Below are 19,024 nucleotides of genomic sequence, written 5' to 3'. Positions count from 1 at the left end.
GACCCCGGTGGTGTATGGAGCACGTGGCCACGTGGATGATACGCGGTGGGGCTTTGGTAACTTTAAGGAGTTTATCTATAATAGAGTTTTATACATTTGTTGTTTGTGTTAGATCGCGTAAATATAAGTGCGTCGTTAAACCCGCCACGTCGACAGAACGTGCCCAATTCGTGACTGGTACAGCGTAAACACCGGTGCGTGTTGGAGAGTATATCCACGGCATTTACAATCTTATCGAGTTTAAAGTGTTTATTCTCTTGTGCGATGTAAAAGGCACGGTAGCGTTGGTATTTAGGTCACGTTGTTGATGCAGAGGGAAGGAAAATAGGAAAACGCCCGCCGAGTGCTGCGTGAGAAGTAAGTACTGTCTGTGTTAAATACAGTGGCAATGTATTGTTGTTGCTTGCTCTTACAAACACATCTTTGTCAATATTGTTAGGCATTTATTAACAACACACCAATCATTATCCTGGTGAATGTACGTTACTACCTTAAGTACATCGCGGGATGTCAATATTGCAATGATAAACAATGTCCTAAAACACCAAGACACTGTACTGTAATTGTCTTGTTATACATACAGTACGTTGCAATGTTGCCTCCCGAATCCTCAAAATAACTGTCCATATACAATACATGTATTACATTATTAACTCTTAAAATCGCAGTATTGTCTTTACGAACACTACGTCTTCGGAATAAACAAACTTGAGTGATATTAAGTAAGCCTCACATCACGATGTGTTGCATACACTGCCAACCCCTTATCAGTGCCCTATCTCGTTACAGACCAATTCAGACACCTTATTGGTCACCTCGTGCCCTTATAAATCTCAACGTTCATCCTACAAAGTCCCCATCACAAGGGAGAAACACAAACAAATAAACAAAAATATTCTGCCCGTATTGAAACGGATGTACGCCGTATGTACCTGAAGAATATGGGTAAGGGGCCGTCCATAAATGACGTCACGCGATTTTGGGCGATTTTTGACCCCCCCCCCTCGTCACACGGCGTCACAAAAAGTCAGACCCCACCCTCAAATATGACGTCACAAAGCTCTGCCCCCCCCAAAAAAATATAAAACATGCTTCAAATCTCTTTAAACTATTGTCATTGTAGTGTGTATTTAATGTGGCGCTGTACTCTGATGTTGTAAGAGAAAACATTTATTAAAAAGTCTATTTAATTAAGTATAACGTGTTGTCTATATTTAAAGTTACGCATTTTGATGTGACGTCACATTTCTCACCCCCCCCCCTCGTCACACAGTCACAAATGTCTGACCCCCCCCCCCCCCCAGGTGCGTAATGTCATTTATGGACGGCCCCCAAACCGTATGGTGTTATATCTCTATACTTTTAGCAACGTCTCTTGGTTGTGTAGGCTGTGGGACAAGCGTTGGAAACTTTGAAATTGGCCCGGTAACATTTGACTGGCACTAAAGACGCGTTATTCGCATCCAGTAGTATCAGAATTCCTCTAGTTAGCGCTGCTGTAGGTTGTGAGGTCACCAGGAAATTAAGTTGGTTGGTGAACCTGTGCCCGAAATTGTGCATTTGTTCCCCTTGTACGGATTCTGCAGGTATTCGCGTTTGGGGCCGTCCATAAATGACGTCACGCACCTAGGGGGCGGAGGGGGTCAGACATTTGTGACGATGTGTGACGAGGGGGGGGTGATAAATATGACGTCACATCAAAATGCGCAACTTTCAATAAATACAGACAACACGTTCTACTGAATTAAATTTACTTTTTGATAAATGTTTTCTCCTACAACATCAGAGTGCAGCGCCACATTAAATACGCACTACAATGACAATAGTTTAAAGCGATTTGAAGCACGTTTTATTTTTTTGGGGGGGGCAGAGCTTTGTGACGTCATATTTTAGGGGGCGTCTGACTTTTTGTGACACCCTGTGACGAGGGGGGGGGGGGGTCAAAAATCGTCCAAAATCGCGTGACGTCATTTATGGACGGCCCCTTTCCACTCATGAGCAAAATACACCTCAATAAGAAATGCTATAACATCTCAAAGTAGAACCCTCCTGAAAGTGAGTCTTGGGAATCGGTGAAAATGTTACGGATTAATAAGTGATAGTATAGCAGCAACCCATTGCCACTGCCACAAGCTGCACATTAGCAGTTTGAGCGATTCCACCGGGGTGCTGCCATTAATCTCATGTTGAAACGCATGGCACAAGTGGCCCAGCACTTTTTCTATCTGAGGATCAATTGATCAATTGAAACACGTGGTTGACTGTCAGCACCTCCCTACCTCATTCCCAAGCTCTGATATACCCAAGCCTAGAGTTAATGGCCTAACTTGTATTACATTGGCCCTGCCTACTGCTTATAGGCTACGCCTACTCTGTTGAGTCCACCCACTAAGGTACTGTCTGAGCTAAACCAGCATGTGTATGTATGTTGAACCTATACTCTTTGGTTCTTTCGGTAAGGTCACGTGACTTTACCGAAAGAACCAAAGAGTATGGATCCCTGCAGTCACGAAAATTTCAAATCTAGATTACGTTGAACCTCTTTCACACCGTATGTAGGATTATGTGGTAGCTGTATGTGTGGCGCATACACTGTGCATCAAACTCCCCTTTATGCATGCGTGCAGTCACCACCAAGCCCCGCCACCATGACTGCGGTGGAGACGCGGTTGTGTGAGCTGCTACTGCGCGAGCACTTTGGGGAGTTGGTATCACGGGCCGGCACTCACCTGGTGCACACGGGACCGCAGCCGCTGCGCCTTGTTGCCCTTGGCACCGGCCTCAACCTGGACCAGGTGATGGACTGGGTGTGCCAAAACGTCGTGGTCCTCGGTGCCACTCGCTCACTCGCCGCGATATGCCCACCACCTTGAACCCATCTACGCAAGTCCACCATCGCTTCAGACTTACAAGACCTCCTCTTAAGTGGCTTTTCACTTGGAAAATGTTTACGAAGAGGCTCTAAGCAGGCTTATTACACCAATATGAGATCAGATTTTACAGTAACATTTGGGGTTAGCCATAGAATTGTTTACTTTAACACCACACACCAGCATAGTTAGGCTCAGATTGGTGTTCTTTAAAAGTATGGGTCACAGCCCCCGGCTACCCTTCGGATCTTTCACTGCTCGTTAAAGAACAGCCCACGGAAGTAGATATCACATCTACCTCAGAGATCCCTTCAAGTGAACTCTGGTCCACAAAGTAGGGGTCAACAATTTCCTACATGCCCTGCAATATCCAGTAATGTTTGTCACATGACACTCAAACCCATATTTGTACTTCTCATCGCTGGTAATCTGTTCAAATTCAGTGCAGATCTCAATTTAACGTGTTGCTTTTTGTGCAGTCATTGCCGACCGGACAAAGACCACAAACTCGCTACGCGTGAAAATCTAGTTCAATTTCAGGCAGTTTCCTTGATCAAACACAAGGTCTCTACGTTGCCAGCTCGGCACTCTGAACCACCTGGCCACCATTCCACTCCCTGAAGTACTTTAAACAGGACATGCAGGGCAAAGTGCATTTTCTCACAGGAACGGGTTCTCCATGTCCTGGCAGGTGAAGAAGGCGCTGTGCGTGTTGCTGCAGCATGGGATGGCGTCGTTCAAGACGGGGAAGCGTGGCGTGAGCGGTCCCACCTGGGTGGAGTACACAGCGGATTACGCTGCGATGCTACGCATGCTGCGCTACACGCGCTACGTGTACTGCGCCAAGACACTGTACGGCGACGCGGGTGAACTGCTGATCGAAGAGACACTGCAGCATGGGCAGCTCACAATGAGCGCCGCCGTGCGCCGCGTTGCCGACCGCATGGCCAGCACCGCTGACGGTTCGCAACGCTGCTTCGATGACACTTACCGTGAAGGCCCCAGAGGTCGCTGCCATGGTGCCGTGGTGGCAATGCATCTGTAATGTGCAGTGGCTTTGAGGCAGGGTTGCTGAATCATATGAAGATGGCCACGTACGTAAGATGTTTACGTGACAACCCTTGCTAGTTGGCTGTGTCGGGTGGTGGTGGGTTTTAACGGAACATATTTACGCGATCTAACCCAAAAAACTTTATTATGTTATGAGATGGCAGACGAGCAGATAGGTTACTGACTTTATCTGTATAAAATGGATTGTGTTTTCCCTTCACATCCGTAGATTTGCTTCAGATACTCCAGTTTGCTCCTATGGTGTGCAAATGCTTAATACGGATCTTGCCAAACATTCTGATAATCAGCCTAGGCACCTCGCTGCCCTGCAGGTGGGGGTTTCACATGTGATGATTCATCACATGTGATGATGTGATGATTCATCACATGTGATGATGTGATGATTCATCACATGTGATGATGTGATGATTCATCACATGTGATGATTCATCACATGTGATGATTCATCACTGTATAATCCACCGGCCCTGCCACGAGGTCACTGGAGCACAGGCATGCATCATCACCACACCTGGATAAATGGATAATGGTCCTGGACACATCATTATATCATTGTGATGGTATTGTAAGTCATTGTAAACAATCCTAACACTAAACAACTGTAGTAATTTCGATTTAAAGCTTTCGTGACTGCAGGGAACCAAGAAAACTGTAGTAATCACTGCAGTGCATGTATTTGTAGAAAGCGAGTTAAAAACATGGATAAAAACACGGCTTTACTGAATCACTCTTTGCAACACATTTGTCGGTTAAAGAAGGCTAACATTTTTGTAATTTTTTTATATGAACTTCATCCAATTGGCAAATATGAAACTAGTGCACATGCTGTAAGTTTTTGTTCCCCCTCATCTCCACGTTGCAGAAGGCAAGACGGTGGAGTACAGCGACGTAGCTGCGGCGTTCACAAACCTGGTGAACACACACTTCCTGCAGCGGTGGCTGTCGGGGAAGGAGGAGGGTGCCCGTCCAGAGGCTGCCCCCACGCTGGTCTCCAACGAGAAGGACATGTACACTGTGCCCAAGATTCCTCTAATCGGTGCGCACTTGCAGAATATGGATCGCTAACAAGAGATGGTTCATGGAGTTAGCTTTCTAAAAGTTAAGAATAGGACATGGGCACACTCTCGAACTCAATTCGGCAACATCAAGTCCATTGCTCTTGCTAATATTTTCAAATGATTCACAAACTTTTAAAGTAACGTATTAATGGCATCCGTGTGTAATAAATATGTATGTTGAATTTCTTTCGCACCATACGTGGCCAACCATGCTAATCAGAGGTGCGGGGAAAGGGCAACAAATTAAACACGAAAAGCAGTTCTAAAGAAGTAAGTTTTAATTTTAGATTCAATAGTGCATAGCTCCAGTGTCTTCCTGATATTGGAAGGAAGAGCGTTCCAGACGGCCGCAGAGGCGCATCTGAAAGCGTGCGATGTAGTGGCCGTCTTTGTTCGATGGTTAGGATATGTAATTACCTAGTGAGTAGAGCATTAACATTTCCAGTGCAGTATGCCGTGGCACGCTAGACATCGTCCCTGGTAAGAGATTTGACCGTGTGGCTGCCCGTCCGTTGTGCCACTGCAGGGCATGGGAAACGGCGCCTCTCTGCTGACAGTGACGATTTGGATGCACACCCGGCGAAAAAGAGGAAAGTCGAGGAGGTAACGTCTCTTCTGATATGCACCTTGTGGACTGTTATAGTACAAGGCCAATGGTGAGTTGCACAGAACTCAGTTCCTGTAATATAACCCACTTGGAGGACAAATAGGTGTTGGTAAAAATCAGTCGGCAAGTAGGTTGTGGACTTATCTGCAGATTTTTACCTCATTTTCCTTTTTTAATTGAGGTCTCCGTTGCAAAGAATACTTATCTAAATGGTTTCCCACTTGTGTGATCTTCTCTGCACATTTCTTTCTGCAGCCACTTCCTGATGATGGAATCTACTGGAGGGTCAACTTTGAACGTTTCCACCAGCATTTCCACAACCAGGCCATCGTCAGTGCCGTGGCCAGCAAATTAGACAAGGTCTGGTCGAGGTATCTCCGCGCTTAATCGTTGTTAGGATTTTCGAACGAAAGAAGGCATATGCAGGTAGTGCATTTACAAATAGCGGCTTTAGAGCTTAAAGTTTCATTGTGGTATTTTTTTTGTGTCACTGTGAATAAGTCGCTTTGTTTAAAGTGCGGGTACGGGCGGTAGGCTCACTTGTGTACCTATTTTACAAAGATCCCCCCGTAATATAATTATGTTCTAAACAACATATTAATGTATAAATGATATTCATTTAAGAACATTAATAGTTGCATTTTTTACAGATGAAAACCTACTTTAAAGGCGTAAAGAATAAATGAATTGGCAAATGAGCACTTCTGCTCATTGGAAACAAAACATGCATTGTGGATATGTGAGCAGGATGAATTGAATGAACCATGCAGGTTTTAGAAAAATGACATTCATTACATTTTAAGTACAACCATCAATTGAAACAACGGTACCATAAAAAAATAGTGAGAGATTTCGATTTAAAGCTTTCGTGACTGCAGGGATTAATCTTCTTGGTTCTTTCGGTAAAGTCACGTAGAAGGGAAGTAATAAAATAATAAAAATAAAACATAATAAAATAATTCTCACGACGTTTCGGCTTCAACGCAAGCAGCCGTCCTCAGGTGAAGACCAGGTCTGTTGGGGAGACAGCGTCTGACGCTGTCTGACGCTGTCTGACGCTGTCTCCCCAACAGACCTGGTCTTCACCTGAGGACGGTTGAATAGTGAGAGAGTTTGCAGTTGGTGTGTTTGCATGTCGGTAACGTGTGTGTGTTTATATATTACATTTTTTAGACAGCAGGCGAGATCGTGAGAACCATGCTGCGGATGAGTGAGTTGACGACGCCACCCAACACGGCCTTCACCCAGCTGCTCGCATCAACCGAGGTGACCACTGCACCGCTCAGATGTCGCTTTTCCTGGTTCTTAAAACCCCTGGCTTCTTGTGAACGTCCGTCTCTTATGGTTGAGAGTTCTGAAAACAAGTGCTCGCTTGCCCGTCGTGATACTTGGATGTCTGGTAGATTTTCCGGTCCCTCCCACCGGAGTATGGCATGACGAAGCCAGTGTTGGACCAGTATCTGAGTCTGCTGGCAGATGATCCGGTAAGCATCTGTCACATTCAGTTATTTTTTTTTATTTTTATAGAGGCCTCAACACTGGTTTTTATATTGGTATTCATTAATATTTTTTTGGTATGAAAAACTCGGAAGTAGGACTTGGCCGTATTTTCCATTTCAGATGGAGTTTGTGACCAAGTCTGGCGAGAGTGGAGGTGGAACATTCATTGTTAGTATCCTCTTCATGACTGTGTGGAACTTTGTGAAAGTGAGGTGCAATCCAAAGTGCTTGTTTTTATGATGTCAGAGCCAAGGAACCAGGTAACTTAACATTAACGGACAAAACGTGACAAAATGAAAGCTTAAATGTGATTGTTATCGTAGGACGTTACAAATATATGCAAAACAAAACAAGATTTTTTTTTTGTGCATTTTAAATGCACTTTCACATGTGGCTTGTATTTTGATAATGGTCAAACACTAACTTTCTTAAGTTATAGCTGACTGCTGAATATTCCGAGTGCACATTTAATGTATTTAACTTTCCAGGGGGTTCAATTTATGAACTGTATGTTTTCCAATCATCAACTGCATTGCACAGCAATACCAACCCTTAATTCATTAACTCAATCTCAGATTTGCTAAAATCTCTGAAAACCATGGCCCGATGTACGTTGGAATCCATCGTGCAAGAAAGGTAAGACTTTGCAAAAATGTACTTATTTTCCCTTCACAGAGGCTTCAAATACAGTGATACCTCGGTTCACGAACGCTTCTGTTCACGAACAACTCGGTTCACGAACAGAAAATTTCATAAAAATATGCTCCGGTTCACGAACTCCGCTTCGGTTCACGAACAGAAAATTTCATAAAAATCTGCTCCGGTTCACGAACTCCGCTTCGGTTCACGAACAGGAGCCGCGGCCATTTTTATGCTAATTCCAGGCTGTCACATGGTCGTGACTTCCTGTAGGAAGATCGTGGAGAGAAGCAGAGACACAGAAATAAGTACTGTGAGTACTGTGAAGACACTTTCAGTGACTTTTAGCTTTTTGGTGTGCTTTTTAGCACATACAGTACTGTACAGTACTACTGTACTGTACAATACTGTACTTACTGTATTGTACAGTTCACCCGTTTGAGTGCTTACTGAAGTCATCTCAAGCAAGGTTAGTGTTCTCTCTTTATACATTACTATACTGTACAGTACTAATGTGTATTGTAATTTGTTTCATATTTTTGTGCTTCAAAAACCAAAAAAAAAGGTCAGAACGGATTAACCGGATTTACATTGAACCCTATGGGAAAATGTGCCTCGGTTCACGACCAATTCGGTTCGCGACCAGAGTCAGTTCACGAATGAAGTTCGTGAACCGAGGTATCACTGTACGCACTTTCGTCAGGACTTGCCGTGTTGGGCGCATTGAGGATGTCGTTTCTGCCCTCTTAGCTTGGTCGGGGCTGTGCCCCACCGCGTTCTCACCACAGGTTTGGTTCCCGGGCAGCTCGCATCTTCCGTCTGCTCCTGCAAAAGCGGCATCTGGAACAGAAGCAAGTGGAAGACTTCGCCATGATTCCGGCCAAGGAGGCCAAGGAGATGCTGTACACGATGGTCTCGCAGAACTTTGTCACTCTGCAAGTGAGTACAGGGCCCAGTTCACCGCATTGAAAAGGGTTGGGGAACGTTTTCCTTATGCTTGGTTCTTTCGGTAAAGTCACGTAGAAGGGAAATAATAAAATAATATAAATATAAAACAATAAAAAAAATTATTTCCGTGAATTTCACACCCGATGATGATTGCTTGTGTTGCAGTCGAAACGTCGTGAGAATTTTTATTGTTTTATATTATTTTATTATTTCCCTTCTACGTGACTTTACCGAAAGATTCTAGATTTGAAGCTTTCGTGACTGCAAGGATTCATATTCTTAGGTTTTTTCGGTAAAGTCACGTAGGTAAAAACATTAAAATTAATAAGAGTAAAATAAATAAAAAATCACGACGTTTCGGAGGCAACACAAGCTTCCGTCTTCAGGTGGAACCGTCACAGCCACGACAGCTGTATCAAGTAAATGAGAGATTGCAGGAGCTACCACTCCGCAAGTGATGCTAGGTTGAATATATTAACCTTATCCGATTAGTGCGGCTAAGATGCTTGCAGCAATAGATAATATAATGGCCATTTGCACACCGTTTTAAAATGATAGGCATCATGTGGCTATGGGCCGTATGAAATAAAGTTGCGGGCTGCATCCGGCTCGTGGGCCGCGTGTTCCCGAACCCTGGCATAGACGAAGCGATCAGAGACGCGCATGATCCAGCCAAGCGGGCGAGTGGTTTGACCGAGTAGCGTGCGGTCTCGCGATGGCCTCACGTTGGGCGGTCTTATCGTCTGATGCGCAGGAGATCCCCAAGGCGGCGGACTACGCTCCCGCGCGCACGTTCTACCTGTACACGGTGAACGTGGAACAGACGGCACGGTTCATCTTGCAGAGGTGCTACAAGGTGAGGGCCCCCATCTGGACACGTAGAGCGAAGTTGGTGCTGCACTATATATGCTGCATGTTGAGCCATACATTCTCCCACCTCAAATATGTACATGTACAGACCTTTGTAAATCCACTGCAGAATGAGGGCCACTCCCACACTCCATGTGGGTCGTGGGGGTAATTTAACCATACTTCACGCTGGTCAGTCGGGGGATGGTGAAGGTGGGAAACGTAGCTGTGGGAGCATCGAATACATTGCCCCACAGCCTGTAACAAACAATATACTGTGTGTAATGATAACCCATCCAGGCGCTATCCAGGCTAAACCGTGTTCAGCTTAGAAGGTGATTTGGTCATTGGTCACCTCCGATATATGGGGCACAACTGTGAGCAAATTGTTGCTTTTCGTTACATTTTTGGCAAAAACATGCCTTTTTCTTTGTTAACTATGATGTTGTAAATCTCCAAGGTGATGTGCTTCGGTCAATCTGTGAATCTGCCCCAGAGTGTGATTAATTTCACCAGTTATAACTAATTAATGTTTTTTCCCCCCAGACTGTGACGAATCTTATCGCAAGACGGCACCATGAAACTAAAGAGAACAAGTGAGTGACGTTAAACCATGTGGCACAATTATTTTGGGTAAAAAAAACGAAAGTTGTGAAAATGGAGCTTGCTGTTGAAATGTACTGGTAAGACGACCTCGTTGAATAAATTAAAAGGAGTGTATTGCCTTTCAACTTGTAAACCATAGCAGCCTGCATCTGTTCATAAGAATGTAACTATGCATTTGTTCATTGATTAAATTAAATCTACTCATTATACATGCATCAACTCATGTGTGTGAGTATTGGTTGTTTACCATTTATGCAAATCATATGCATATCGTAGATTAATGTGACATTTGGCGATATCTTATCTCCCTCGCCTGCTACACAGGAGGGTTCGACCCCGATCCTGATGCCTGTATGTTTGGAGTTGGCGTGTTCTTCCACTGTGGTCATGTGGATTTTTCTCCTGGTCCTCTGGTTTTTCCCTCATTTAGAAACATACATTTAGAATATTATTTCGGTCTTTTGTTTTTTCTTCTATCCACGTGGCTTTACCGAAAGACGCAAAGAATAGGAATTCCTGCAGTCACAAAAGCTTTAAGTCAAGATTTATACATTTTGCCTTCTATAAGTTCCCACATATGACAATAAGCCACTTGATTGAGCTATCACATGTGGCCAGGTCGCCGCTGAAAGAGCCCATAGCTGAGTGGACTTTACTTGGTTTAAAAAGAATTGTCTAACGGAGCAAATAAACACAGAACAAATGAGAAACAACAAACGAGACTATGACAATGAGACCATTGAAATGCACCTCGGAATTGCGACAATTCTTCAAATAGCTTGCATTTAGGCGGGGATGGTGGTGGGGGGTGGCGGGTGAAACATTCCACGCCCTATCTTGCTGCTGCATCATCTGCCGTGCGCTCCACACCCACAGACGCCTCTTGGAGAAGGCCCAGCGCATCGAGGCGATCCTAGCATCGGTGCAGGCGTCTGGTGCCGACGAGGCCCAGCTTCAGGAGATCGAGGAGATGATCACAGCCACCGAGCGCCAGCAGCTGGAAAATCTCAAGCGCACCGTCAACAAGTAAGGGGGGGGTGGGAGGGGGGACAGTCCCAGGCATGGCAAGATAGAATGGGGGGTGGGGTGTGGTTAGGGTAACTAAGTAACTAACTAAGTAACTAAGTACCATGCAGGCTGCAGGATTTGTGATGGTTGGCCGTGGCCTGGTGCTTTGTCTCCCCTGCTAAGACTAAAAAAAGAAACTTTTACTTGACCAGGTAAGGCCCACTCAGCTATTTAGCTCTTTTTCAGAAGCAACCTGGCCACAAACGATAGCTCAACATAGTTGCTCATTGTGACGCAGCTTCTAGCACCCAAATACTCGCAACGCACGTTTCTAAATGTGGAGGGAAAAACCGGAGGACCCGGAGAAGTATCTTGGTGGCCACGGGGAGCACATGCAAACTCCAAATATACAGGCATCAGGGTCGGGATCCAATCCATGAGCCAAAAGAGAGAAAGCATTTTGATTTCCTTAGGTGGCCAGGTCAGAATGCTGATCAGGCACTACTGAGAAGCAAAGTTTGAATCCAGTCTACTGGATTCTGTGAGTTGATGGTGAATTAACTGGGTTCTCAAGTTGATGTTCTCAGCCTGGTCACCAATGACTGCACGTAAAACCCATTCCATTCAAATTGGTTTTGCACTTTAACTAATTTTCATCTCTGAGAATCGAAAATATCAATCGTGCAAATAAAATATACAGATATTTATCAGTCATGCAACGACCATTACTCTCATTTGGATGTGCGTGTGGGAATGTGCTGCCCTAATGTGTAGACCAGAAGCCACTTGCAGAGATCTCAGATGCAGTTCTGCAACATTTGCTTCAATGAGCCGATCCATTTTATGAGGAGTTGCGCACTGCTCTGTGAGAGATTCAAATGGATGCTTCGTCGAATGAGATGACACCTAAAATCGCAAAAACAAGATAACATTGGGAACAAACACAGTGGTTTAGTTTTTTTTTTTGAACATGCTCATTATTTTTTTCGGGTTGAACATGGGAACGTGCACTGGGCAATTGGGACCAATTGGAACCAACCGTGCTCATCTCCAATTCGCACGGTTCTGTGTATTTACATTGGATTTCTTTTGCACCGTACGTAACCAACCGTGCTCATCGGAGGTGCGGGGGAAGGACAACAAACTAAACACAAAAAGCATTTATAAAGAGATGAGTTTTCAATCTAGTAAATTAGTTTTAAAGCTAGGTGCGAGAGAAGTTCAATACATACATACATTGGGCTGAGATACGATGTGCTTGAGCTTGCGCTGGGCCATCTGTCACTGCTGTGGCCTCTCCCGTTTAAGTAAACAAAGTCTGACAAATACAGCTTATTACAATTCTAGTTTCGTAGACAAATCATCGCATGCTACATTTACATTTGCCTTCTGTGACAGTTCAGCTTCCAGCATGCTGTACTCTTCGTCATTTTACAGATCTTATGGAGCTCTTATTAAATACATATTTTTTGATATGTGAAGTGAAATCAGGTATCAAATAACAAAGCTCTTGGCACTGTGAATGTCTTGCGTTTAAATGGGAAGGAATTTGGCTGAGAGTGAGCGTGGACGCGTCGCTCCCCGTGCGCTACCTGCAGGCTCGACAAGAGTGAGATGCAGGTGGACGAGACGGTCTTCCTGCTGGAGACCTTCCTGCAGGCATCACGGCCGCAGTGACCGCTACGCGCTCCAGGGACCCGTGCTGTTTCAAGCCCACGCATCGACTCCTGCAGTTGAGAAGTGGAGAATTCTGTCAACACGTGTTGTAACGTTTCCGAAGGCCAACAGAAATCTCAGTCAACACCCAATACATCTTGCTGCACGTTGCACCTGCTCAATAATATCTGTTGAAAAAAATATATACACAAAAGGTAGTGTTCTGAAGTTTGCGACGCTTCCACCGAGAGAGACTTAATTCAGGCAAACCCAGCTGTGACTGATGGTTTGTTTGAGTTTGGGAGTTTCTGTAAAAGTCTTACAAAATTTTGAAATTTACACTCCCGTGGGCTGATATTTGCCAGGAAGCATGCACGGCCCCACGCCCTTCCTGCCGCGCTGCAATATTTGCTTTGGAGGACCCCGCTAAGGCCCGCGGTGGTACTGCTAACGGCCCGCATCATGCTCGACGCCCCCTTGAGTGCCATCTGAAAAAGAGGAAAGTGGCAATATTTGATTGAATTTTTTAATTAATGTAAAAGGTGGTGTTGGCAGGGGTAGAGGAACGCTTTGGCACTGTTTCCCGGCCAAACTATTTTGTCTTTTGTTAATGTTTTAGTCTTGAGACGTCACATCGCAAAATATGGTCTCTCACAAGTCACGCTCGTTTGCCTTTCCCTCTGTGTATCTGCTCTAAAGAAAGGCCATTGTCCACTCTGTTAGCTTACCATTTCCTCAGTTGAAAAAGCATCTCTAACGATAACTGCGGTGTAATATTTCAGGGCTGGTACTGTGTGACAGGTGTCGGTTGCGTTCACGGCCATGGCAGCATTTGTGAAAATCGTACAACCGAACAAAGCTTAGCCCTGAATTGTGTTTTTTTGGTTCACATTCACTCGGCATGTGCTTCTCCGTCCGAAAGCGGACGTCTACAATTTGAATTTACGCAGCGTAAAAAATAATGTTGGCCAGTGGTCGAAACAAATAACAGTGTGGCAGCCAAAGGAGTGAACACATACTGTACACCACAGAAATGGAGCAATGAATGGCTCCATACTCTTAGGTTTTTTTCAGTGAAGTCACGTAGGTAAAACATTTATTAAAAGTTAATAAAAGTAATAATGGAAATAAAATAATAAATCACGACGTTTCGGAGGCAACACAAGTCTCCGTCATCAGGTGGGACCGTCACAGCTAAAATTACTGCATCAAGTATTTTATTTCTATTATTTTATTAACTTTTAATTGTATTTTTTACCTACGTGACTTTACAGAAAAAACCTAAGAGTATGAATCCTTGCAGTCACGAAAGCTTCAAATCTAGAATGAATGGCTCGTGTGCAGGCTCGCTCGATGGATTGTTGCATAATGCGACCACGAGAGATGATGGTGGTAGCTTCGGGATTCCTTAATACAGCAGTGGACAGGTCGCGGCTGCTTGCCGGTGATTGGTATATATCATGTAGCTCTCAACATTTCAGGTTGAACTTTGCTGATAATTTAATGGTACACTGGAACATAAACTTTCCTGCCCCAGGGTGAAAGAAAAAAAAACCCAAAATGTTTCCTGTTACTTTTTGCGAATAAAACTGAAAATACGTTAATTAAATGTCTGTACATTTGCAAATCTATTTTAAAACATGTAAGGTCGAACAGCCTTCAAACACTTTGACGGTGTGCCTTCGTACATTTGGCGTATGCTAATACTCTGCAGACACGTGAACAGGTTGTGCAGAATGTCCTGTTACCCCCCCCCCCATCTTCGAGATAACTCATGAATATAAATAAGTAACACGGTATGATTGAATGTAATTGGTACTGTGTGAATATTCAAAGAAGATAGGTGAATTTCACAACTGCACCGTCGCAACATTCACCGCTTTCACTTTCAATTATTGCGTAGGTCGGTGTGTGGCACCATCATTCATCTGACAAAGGATAACCATGCACCGTTGTGACATTTTACGTAACGTTTTATACATTGTCACCACCTGTTGTCCCGTGTGTGATTATTAAACTTCATCCGGTGATTGCTGCCAAACAACACCTTGGGAAGACAAGAACAAGCCACCTCGACCTTCCCTACTTATGGCTTAAGAACTCGAGTGTGGAGTGTGGCGAAGAGGGGGGAGAGGCATCAGATGGGATGGAGGGGAAGCATTTGTCACGGACATGTTCTCGGGCAGAGAACTTAAGATAAATATGACCTGTATCAATATAACGACTAAACCAGCCGGACACAAATTGATGTAACTTGGGGGGTGACTGGACATTGTAGACACTGCACATAGTACAACGTGTAGAGTGTCAGAACTCCAAATTGTGAGTCGTGAGTTCAGATTGTAGCATGGTTGACTTGGATTAGAGGAAGAAAAAGGGCAGTCTTTTTTTCTTTTTGCCCTCGACTGCGTCCAGTGGCGTAGCATGGTTGACATGAACCCAGGGTCCCTTTCTCCAATTTCCTCGCCCTCTTGGTTGCCTGGCATCTGCGCCTCCTCCGGTATTGTGGGCCCCTGTGCAGTTGCACCTCCTGCACACTCGATAGCGCTGCCAGTGCATCAAACCCACACGAGGGTTGGTAAAATAACGATGACGCTGCACATCGAAGTAAACGGTAATTATCCCATGTGTTGTATGGACTGGCCAAAGGTACGTGTAATTTCCATATTTGGTTCTGGACCACGAATTAAGAGATATGAGTGACTGGCATTAAATCGCCTTAATAATCATGCCCTTTACCCAGGAGAACCCAACTATGAGTATGAAGACGCCTTTTAAGGTGTGCGCGGCATTGGTAAGGTTGGCCGGTTGGCCAGTTGCCATTAATGAGTGTCATGTGGGAAAATATCGGAGTATTCAGAGAACTCCACGCATACGAGGGTTCGCACACACAGCACTGCCACATCGGAAAGACCCCGCATAACTCGCAATAATGTCGGCGTTAATCGTCTTGAGGTGCAGTCCAAATTGAGCACTGAAAAAAATGCGAATCGTAGCAAATACATTTTTGAAAACGGGTTTCAACTATTCCTCAAACTGTACTATCAACGTGTTCAATGACACGGACACAATATTATCGTTTGCACAGTAATGTCATTTCCAAGTCTCAAATGATTCACAATTATTTTGTCAGTCCACTGCTGGATCAAGTCCTCCCCACAACGTGCCGGCCAGGGGGGCTTGTTTGGCCATACTTGACCACAATGGGCAGTGGACACCAGGATCGCTTCACATACGGTATGACTTGCCAGCGATGTTAGCCGCGGCCGGGAATCGAGCTCAGTCGCCAGGTTCACAGCGCGCAGCGTAAAGCACGGCGCCACCGCTGCTCTGGATTTTGCGTTAACGACGTCCATTTTCGGTATTGGTCGTGGCTTACGTTGCCATGAAATCACGTACACAGGCTGGCCACCGTGAGGAGGCTACCACCACCCGTCTGGCTGGCCCAGAGTTCTTCATTGTGAGGCCCCCACGACAAGACAACACGTGAAAACACCCCTCCCCCCCCGCCAACCCCCAATGGTTTCAAATGGTATGGCGACCCTCAACATTGATGATGTCTTGTCGGCGAAAGTGCTCCCCCCCCACCTCTGAAAACGAGTGCAAGAACACCGGTCTGGACCACTGCAGCCTGCGGCTTCTTCAACGGATGAGGAATAAATAGCAAAACTACGCACAATCTCTCTATGTTTCTCTCTCTCTGCTGAAGCCCTCTCATGGCAAGGAGACCTCTCGAAACGTTGGCAACCGGCTCCTGAAGGTGTCACGACTCCCGCTTGTCGCGCCCGAGATTTCACGGCGAGATAAATTCTCCGTCACGCCGCGCGGTGGCACCACCATATCGTATACCGAGCGTGATAATGAAATGAAAAAAATAAATGTGGTGGGTGGGTGGGTGGTGGGGGGTGCGGACAAAAATCACTTCCCAAGGCGCAAGAGCTGTTTAACTCACCCGGCCAGCCATAGCCATGGCGCGTAATGCTAAACAAACAGGCCCTCTTCTTTTCTTACATCTTTGAAATATTTCCGACAGCTGCCGTAGAGAGAACAAGATGGGGTGGGGTGGGTGGGTGGGGGGCCCGTAGTGAGGGCCTCATTGGTGGGGTTGGGGTTGTGGCGTTGTGGGTGGGTGAAACAGAGAGGGCTTGGAAAAGTTGTTGAGATTTCGGGTAGATTTATGTTCACCGCAAGAAAAAAAAAATCTTACAGGTCACCGGTTAAAACACGCGGGGCATCGCGGACAAACGGTGGGGTGAGTGGGGGGGGAGAGGAGGTGGGGGCCCACGGTGGAGGCGTTGAACCCTTGAGTTCCGTGGCCAGTTGCATACAATTCCTTAAGGGGAATGTGTCCCCTTAGTTGACACTGATTTACATTGCCAACCGAAAAGAGGGAGGGGGAGGGGGATATCACTTAAAATTATTTATGCAAGCGACCCACGGCACTTCTCAAACTTCTCTCCTCTGTCCTCGAGACGTCCTCCACGTTTAACTTGTATACATGTACGCGTACAGGCAGCCTTCCGATGTCAATCCACTGCTGGATGAAGGCCTCCTCCACACGCCTTGACGGAGGGCATGGGGGTTATTGGACCGTACTGAACCACTCTGGTTTCGTTGGGGGTTGGTGAAGGGTGGGGGAGCTTACACGCGGGACCATAGAAGTACAGCACAGCAATGGATGTAGCTGCACTCCCCTCTGTTGCCCACCACGTAGCTCCGACGCCGCCAATGACTCACTGGCGTGTGCGCATGGCGGTCACCCATCCACGCTCCAAAGTAAATTCACGTAGGAAAAAAATAAAATTAATAGAAGTAATAATAGAAATAAAATAATAAATCACGACGTTTCGGAGGCAACACAAGTCTCCGTCATCAGGTGGGACCGTCACAGCTAAATTTACTGCATCAGTAAATCAGCCTAAGAGTATGAATCCTTGCAGTAACGAATGCTTCAAATCTAGAATCATTCTCCAAAGGTTCATTGCTGCTGAGAGCTTCCGAGATCTGACGGAATCGTTCGCCTTATTCCGCACCTGCGATTAGCACGTTTGGCTCCGTAATGGTGTCAAAGAAGTTCTACGTGCATACCGTGTATGCCGCGTTCTGTATGTGTGTAAGACAACTTCAAAGTACTCTCCACGCACAACGCCTTCGCTGTTTTTTCTTCCGTTCAAATGCAAATGAGGAAGCTACGCACCGTCCGCGCACGATGGTTGCTAAAGTCGTCTCGTGTGACGCAGGGCGCCCCGATTTAACACCCAAGAGGAGATTTCGCGTGTGTACAGTCCATGTGTGTGTGTCCGCGTGTTTCCCATATGACGTGGGTGATGCCCTAAATTATGGATGATGTCGTTATTTTAGTGACGCAATTATGATTCATATGTAACAACTGTGACTCAAACTCAGACGTACCGTCACGCGACGCGAGTCTACGGATCTTCTTGTGGGGAAGAGCAGGTTTTTAACAATGCAGTGACAGAGATACTTTACATTCGTTTGTAAGTTTAGAGAACGCCCCGTCTCGTAGGGCGCATTTGCATGTGACGCATCGGAATGGCACTTGGCGATTATGCTATATATAAACGCTCTTTAATGCATGGATTGCCACACACCCACATGCAGACTTACGCAATTGGATTTTAAACACGTGCAATCCAAAGCACTAAAGCGTCATGCTGAGTCTTAAATTAATTTTGAAGAATAAACTCCTCACGAAAGGTCAGCAGTGGACTGATCATGGCTGATGACGACGCAAATAAAAGTTCACATTGGGTTTGTCTGACCTTCTTAGGGGATTCGTCCTCTCAACACGTTTCAACAGCCCTCTCTAGATTTTAAATATTCTGTGACGTCGTGAAAAGTTAGTCGGCGGGCATGAGTAAAAGCCGATTTTTCAGAAGAATTTGACATTGAACCAATTGTGCGCTTGAATCATTTTTTAAAGAGATTCCCGGGTGTCATGAGGTCATGTTTGAGCAAAAAATTTAACGATCCTCAAAGCTGGGCTGCGCCTAATTAAAGTACCCACTGAACTGCGGGTGAGTATAATACATGTGTTCGTGTACTCATCTGTGTGGACCTTTACAGAATTTCTTTGAGATTATTTTGGTCAAAAATCCCAATGCAGGACCCTCCTAAAAAAAACCTCAGTAAAGGCTTTCTGGGCAACGGTCATTATTGTTGTTTACATGACAATTATACATTTAATAAAA

The 19,024-nt window shown here is 45.3% G+C and overlaps 1 protein-coding gene across 2 annotated transcripts; it reads left to right on the top strand.

The window, feature by feature from the left end:
- On the top strand, nt 1-14,414 carry POLR3C (RNA polymerase III subunit C). Of its 2 annotated transcripts, XM_078886002.1 has the most exons (15): nt 1-357; nt 2,628-2,795; nt 3,562-3,832; nt 4,804-4,977; nt 5,526-5,602; nt 5,862-5,966; nt 6,780-6,872; nt 7,010-7,090; nt 7,227-7,278; nt 7,682-7,742; nt 8,534-8,684; nt 9,448-9,549; nt 10,089-10,138; nt 11,025-11,174; nt 12,755-14,414. In XM_078886002.1, the coding sequence occupies exons 2-15, from the start codon at nt 2,649-2,651 to the stop codon at nt 12,831-12,833; spliced, it is 1,593 nt and encodes a 530-aa protein (XP_078742128.1). In that variant the 5' UTR covers nt 1-357; nt 2,628-2,648; the 3' UTR covers nt 12,834-14,414. The 2 variants fall into 2 exon arrangements, with proteins under 2 accessions (XP_078742128.1, XP_078742129.1); XM_078886003.1 differs by lacking the exon at nt 2,628-2,795.
- The last annotated feature ends 4,610 nt before the right edge of the window (nt 14,415-19,024 follow it).

The sequence above is a fragment of the Lampetra fluviatilis genome, chromosome 3, assembly GCF_964198595.1.
Source record: "Lampetra fluviatilis chromosome 3, kcLamFluv1.1, whole genome shotgun sequence".
NCBI lineage: Eukaryota > Metazoa > Chordata > Hyperoartia > Petromyzontiformes > Petromyzontidae > Lampetra > Lampetra fluviatilis.
The sequence above is the reverse complement of the archived record's forward strand: the minus strand, read 5'-3'. Positions and strand labels throughout refer to the sequence as shown.

Excerpts from the sequence above, each read along its gene's own strand:
- POLR3C (XM_078886002.1), top strand. The coding sequence starts at position 2,649 with ATGACTGCGGTGGAGACGCGGTTGTGTGAGCTGCTACTGCGCGAGCAC. Across the intron at positions 2,796-3,561 it reads CCGGCCTCAACCTGGACCAG|GTGAAGAAGGCGCTGTGCGT; the intron begins GTGATGGACTGG and ends ATGTCCTGGCAG. Across the intron at positions 4,978-5,525 it reads GCCCAAGATTCCTCTAATCG|GGCATGGGAAACGGCGCCTC; the intron begins GTGCGCACTTGC and ends GTGCCACTGCAG.